Source organism: Poecilia formosa, unplaced genomic scaffold (genome assembly GCF_000485575.1).
Source record: "Poecilia formosa unplaced genomic scaffold, Poecilia_formosa-5.1.2 Scaffold63, whole genome shotgun sequence".
Classification (NCBI taxonomy): Eukaryota; Metazoa; Chordata; class Actinopteri; order Cyprinodontiformes; family Poeciliidae; genus Poecilia; species Poecilia formosa.
In genome coordinates this window covers 1,618,848-1,625,249 of record NW_006800002.1, presented here as the reverse complement: position 1 = coordinate 1,625,249, position 6,402 = coordinate 1,618,848, and the positions used below count along the sequence as shown (strand labels likewise).

General features: G+C 37.4%; 1 protein-coding gene across 1 annotated transcript in view; it reads right to left on the bottom strand.

The window, feature by feature from the left end:
- cadm1b (cell adhesion molecule 1b) overlaps window positions 1-6,402 on the bottom strand; it is a 282,457-nt gene that overhangs the window by 24,014 nt on the left and 252,041 nt on the right. Inside the window, exon 9 of the mRNA XM_016672599.1 lies at window positions 2,074-2,124. Coding sequence (XP_016528085.1) covers window positions 2,074-2,124 — 51 coding nt within the window. The remainder of the gene's footprint in view (window positions 1-2,073; window positions 2,125-6,402) is intronic.

Below are 6,402 nucleotides of genomic sequence, written 5' to 3'. Positions count from 1 at the left end.
TATCACTCTGCCGAGTTGCACATCAGCCCGGCGTCGCAAGCAAGAGACGGAAACGGTTCTGACATGGAAAAGACTTAAGGAAGTATCCAGTAGCCCACCTGTGGAGGATTCTGATGCAAAAAAAAAAACCCCTGCTAAAATGGAAACTAAAATTGGAAAAGTTTGGGAACCCCAAACCACCACAGCTTTAGGTACTAAAAATCTATCCGCTGTGTCTTTGGCATAGATTTGGTCAACTTGCTGTTACTTTTCTTGCTTCGTTTTATTTTTCTTCCTCATGTCGTGTCCTCATGTTAGGGGTTGCCATGGAGATGTGGCACAAGCGCTCACATTAGTGGTTCGTGACCAAGATAAAGAATTTACCCAATGGACTCTGTGAGTACAGATATCCAAATACTCACTACATGTAGCTCAAAGTTTTTATCAAGTCCTCTGAAACAGAGACACAGCATCAAAGATGAAAACTGGCAACTTTTTCTTGAAAACATAACATTGCCTTAAATATTTCTAAGGCAACACTAAATTTGGACCAGAGGACGTACAGACACTGGCTTTAAAATCAGGATCTCCGAGTAGCTGTGGATGTGTCTCTCTAAGAAGAACAATTCCTCAGTGGTGGCATGTTTATTCCAACAAAGCTATATTTACTCATTGGCAGGACAGAAATGCTACACTGTGGCGTTATGCTAATTAAGGTAGAGCAGAGCAATCTACCACAAGCTAGCTCAGAACTGCCCTGTGACACGGGAGTATTTAGGAGAGCAGCGAACTGCAAGGAAGCTCAATTACAGCCTCCCAGCATGTTTCACATAAATCACGCCAAATCCGCTTTGGGGCCCGTCTCCTCGGAATGTTTTAGCACAAAACAGAGACGGCAGCATCACGGTGACTCAAAAGGAGAGAGGCTTATGGAAAACTGCAACATAATGTAACAGATGTGCAAAGCAGCGTCCCGTTTGACTCCGCCACTCCCAGAGAGAGTCGGTAAGCTGACTGAGGTTTTAACCGTTAGAGGACGATCGCTGATCTGCAGCACTTCGGATTTGCCGTTTGTCACAGAGGAGAGGCAGGTCTGAAGGAGAAACCAGAGGGAAAAAAGTTGCTTCATTTTCAAGAGAGATTTACCTGCCGCTATTTTTATCCGACGCACAAAAATAGAGCTAAAATGTCAGCTTTTTTTTCTTTGATCAAATGAAAGCGTAAATGAATGTTATCTAGAGTCGCCTCATTAGAATACGTTTGCTTTTGATCTAGTCTCACTCCTGAGTTTTTTTTTTTCTTTTAACGTATTATTGGTCGCCTTGGATTCTTCTTATTTTTTATTTTTTTAAACTAAATGAATTCCAGAGTGCCCACGACAAAAGAAAAATTGCCATATCTTTAAAGCAGCTATTGATAAACCGATCTATTCTTTAAAGAGATTTTTTTTTTTGTATTAAAATGTCACATTCTGGCATATCCAAATGTCAACTCCCAAGGTTGCCTCACCATCTGTCTAGCCTTAACACTGCTTTTGAAATAATAGCCTTAAAAAAAAAAAAAAGAAAATAATGGTTTGTGCTGAAACACTCTTTTTGCAGCAGCAGAGGTAAACCTAAGCATAAAAAAATGACGCAAGAGGTTGCTACACTGTTAGCGCGGCAAAATAAGCTACTTTCTGTCAGTCAGCGGGAAAACAGTTATTGATGCTCGCCGAGACAAAATGTGACTGGCATTTGTAGAGGGGATGTAACGGGCATTACAACGTGACGGACGGGTCCAGTTGAGATAAATAGCTGCAGATGCCGATAAGATAACACAGCGGCGAAGCAGCGTCGCAAATTTTCCCTCTGATCAAATGCACGAGCGGGGAGACGGCCGTGACGGGTGTCTCCGACTGTCCCGCACTGCGCGTCCTCACTGTCACCTATCAACAGCGCTATCTAATTTAAACTGGCTAGCCACTGTCTCCCTTCCACTGTAGGTACGAGCCCTTGTTCTCTTTCTTCCCATCACACATGCATGCAAGCTTTCTCTGTCACACACACACACATTTGTTTTGCTGAGAGGGACAGTAGTGGGGAAATACAGTACCTTGCGTGTTGACTGGGTTGGTGGTGGGTGTGGGGATAGTGGTGGGAGCATCTAGATGAAAAGAGTGGAAAAAAAAATAAAGAACATGTATAAGAAATAAAGACAAGAGCAAAGAAAGAGACAAAGTCACTGAAGATGAGAAGCTGCACTATTTATAAAAAAAAACAAACAAACCAAAGAAATCCTAACATGCACATGTTGAAGCTACTGTGTGAGCTAAAAGTACATGTTAGTAGGTGAGAGGCTGCATTTACAAATGATAGGTTCAGGGTTTGTTTTTGTTTTTTTCCACCCCCCAAGTTTTTAAACAATAAAAGTGTCAGATGTCAGCAGAGACGACAAACTCCAAATACTATCAACTACTACCAAACATCTTTTTTGTTTGGTTTTCGTATTCGTTCGTGGAGAGCTTGACATACAATGTCCATGGAAACTGTTTTTAAACCTCAAAAAATACATTTGCAAATGACATATGTCCTTGAATAAATAAAATAAATAAACATTGAAAAAAGTCTATCAATAGCTGTGTTTTTAGAAAACATTCTTGAAACTATTGAATCATCCCTGGTCTATATCTATGGCAACTGTGTTGCATTTTTTCTTTTTACATTGCTCTAATGAATTGTTTACAGTTACTAACCTCACCTGTATTTGCTTTAAATACATTTCTCAACATGTTTGTGAGGAACTGAATAAAAAAATGCAGGTGGAAATGATTTCCCCCCCCCCGTCTTTTTCTCATAAAAAACATGTAAATAAATAAATAACCCAATAACCGTGAATAAAATAAACCTACCCTTTCAGAAAGAATCCTTCAAGAACTTTAAACTTTTTCCATAGACAACCATTTTGTTTTCTTTAGAAGAACTCGATTTTATTAACAAGTTTTTTGCTTAATAAATAAATCCCTGATGCTTTTAATAGCCTAGCTTAATAAAAACGTTATGAACACTTAAATTTCCAAACTTGTTGGTGCTTTTATGAACACCTTGGCATCTGACATTTGTTTTCAAACAGACTTGGGGTTAAAAAAAATACTTATAAACCCATTTTTGAAGCAGTAGTGTCTCGTGCCAAAAGCTAACATCAGCAAGGAACTGATGTTAGCATGAAGCTAAAGTGGCTAACGCTACATCCTGTTAGCCATCTGTTCATTTTTTCATGCCAACTAGGGTTGCCACCTTTCAGAAATAAAAATAAGAGACGCTCCCCACGGCGCGTCGTCCATGCACGGGGGACGTCCGCTGCAGTGATAGACATTATTTTATGGCGGTGTTTTTTGTTTTTAAAAGGTGATCCATAAAGCATAGAGGTCGGTTAGAGTACCCCAAAATTGTACTCCAAACAGAGTAGCAGACCTTAAACACGTTCAATTAAGCAAGTGTAAAAAGTATTTGGTAAATTATTCAAGTACTGAGGAACTGATCATAACACCTGATTTAATATTCAAAATGTGTTGTCAGACAGCCAAAAGTATAAAAGTTATGTGAACATTCTGGTATTTTAGTCAAAATATATCAGCATTTCAAAATAAAGCATACAGAAAGCATTAACAAACCTTTTAAAGTAGGAAATATTGATGTCTATTTGTATGATTTGTTCTTTAAATGACCATTAGTATTATAGTATTATTTTTGGCTGATATTATTAATAAGCAAATAAGCAAACCTTTTTTTTTTTGGTTGGTTTGATTTTCCTTCTTCGAGCAAAACTTATTATGTCATGGTAATAATAGTTTGTATTTGTATCAAAGTGTTCTGAGTTTGCATAGTGTCATGATCACTGATATTATTATGAGGTTTTTATAGTGTTTAATGCTTTAATGCTTGTTGTAAATGACCGCTGATGATCATTGCTTATTAGGTTGTTTTATTGTTTTATCAGAATAAATGTTAACAATAAATGTACAGCAAATGTTAGTTTTTTTTTTCATTAAAGTATCAAACATCACAAAATATTTTACACTGAAAGAAATAAATGTAAAATTTTAGAAATTCTGTACGTCACTGATTTAGAGAACTGATTTATCAGCTTTGAGTGCTTTTTTAAATGGTAATTTTATATGGAGATATGCCCTGTTTGGTGATTAAATAAAACATAAAAGCTATCTACTCATTAATGTTAATTAAAGACACCTTTTTGGATCTTTATATATTTTCTAATTGCTCCTAGCATCAATTGCTGCACATTTTCTTTATCATGGTTATGAATGTTATGTTTTTTTCAAGCTGATAATCAGATGTCAGTTTTTGGATTAATGGGTGGAAATAATAAAAAGTTTGATTTTTTTCTATTTTGAGGTGAGACGTTTTTCATGTTTGTTTTTTGTTCGCCTCTTTATTTCCTAATCAAAAATCCAAAAATATTTAACATAATTTCAGCTTGAACTCAGATTTCCACAACAGATTTGCTGAACCTTCTGACGGATAGCTAGCTAGCTGCGTTCACTCGGCTGCATGCTGGCATCTACTGTGAACTCTGGTGTTTGTGTTTTGTGTTGCTCTACACCACCGTTGCAGCGGCAGGTTGGCTTCCTCTATAACGCATCAACTGTGTGGTTTTCACCTCTGCGGGGTCCGCATGGGCCCCGAGGCGACATCAATTGTATTGCTTCAGTCTCGCACACGCAAGGGTTAAAATCCTCCTACACTGAGCTCATGTTGGTGTTTTGAAGCAATAGCCTTGAATTTCCTGAGGAAATAACTGATGCTTGACTTTTTTGTCCTAAAACTAAACTTTGTCCTTGTTTACAAACTGGGATAAACAGTGAATTAAGTTTGTTTCTTTGAGTTTGGACTCTTTGAAATAGATAAAATCAGTTAAATAAATGATTACTGAGCTCTAACCACATGTGGACCTGCACAAGCCCTGTCCTACTTGCCGACCTCAGAAAGGGAAAACAAGAAGATGTGGTAACAACCGCAGCAGCACAGGAGTAATAACATCAGTCCAGCTAAAGACACGACCAACACCAGCATTAGGATGGTTTTGTCCTCATGACTGATAATCCACACTAATGCATTCATGAATGGTTGACATGTTCTCATGTAAAAATACATTTGGTTATAACAGCCTATCGTTACACAGAATCATTACACTCAGCATTTCATAAAAGCATTGTGACTCATCATTGTTTATGTTCCTACGTTTCGTTTATGTTCCTGAAAATATATTTTCTCAAACTCACCCAGTCTTAGTTGTTCTGTTCAGCCATTTTCAAAGCACAGATACGACAGTCATACTCAATAATTAAAAATGTCTTCATGAGTCTTGTGATTTTGAAAATAATAACCTTTAAGTAGTTATTTGGCATACTTTTCTGTTTTTTAAAAGTAAAATTTTTCATTGGTCTGAGGCAATAATCTAATTTTAAATGTCATGTTTTCATGAACTGTTAGAGGAAAATCATCACACTTAACAGAAATAAAGGAAATCAAATATCCATGTGTGTAATTAATCTACATAATGTGTTCAATTAGTGATAAAGTTCCTGAAATAAATGAACTTTTCAATAATATTCAAATGTATTGAATATTATCCGTATAGCCTAAAATATTTAACAAGAATTTAACATGTTACTAATTTTCAAAGTAAATATCGTTTGAAGATGGAATTTACATGACATTCTTTCACTGAGTCCAGGTGTGAAAGGAAATCAAACCCTAGTTTTTATGGTAAGAGAGTAAAAACATTTTTCTGTTCAACAGACCAAAAACTGATCTGGTCTTAATCGAAATCTGATCTAAACTCAAGTGCCACAAAGGACTGAACACTTGCTGCTATGCTGCTACTTTTTTATTTTTTATTTTTTTATCGCAACATGCTTAATAACACAGCTGCAAAGTGGTGCAGTTGGCAGAGCTGTTGCCTTGCAGCAAGAAGGTTCTGGGTTTGATTCCCAGCCTGGGGCCTTTCTGCATGGAGTCTGCATGTTCTCCCTGTGCATGGTTGGTTCTCCCTGGGTACTCTGGCTTCCTACCACAGTCTGACTGACTGTCAGACTAATTGGTGTCTCTAAATTGTCCCCAGGTGTCTCTGTGTGGCCCTGTGACAGGCTGGTGACCTGTCCAGGGTGAACCCTGCCTCTTGCCCGGAACATTAGCTGGAGATGAATCAAAGAAACAAACTAAGAACAAAACCTCCATTGCAAATGTTTTGGATTTGAGTGTCACTTTATGCTGCAGTGGTAAAGAGTAAACAGAAGATTTCACAAAGGGCCAATTCATAAACACACAGTAAAGAGGCTGAGATGGGGGGGGTGTTAGAGAATGAGAAAAGGTAAAAAATAAATAAATAAGGTGAGATTAAACATAAAATTCTTTGGCTGAT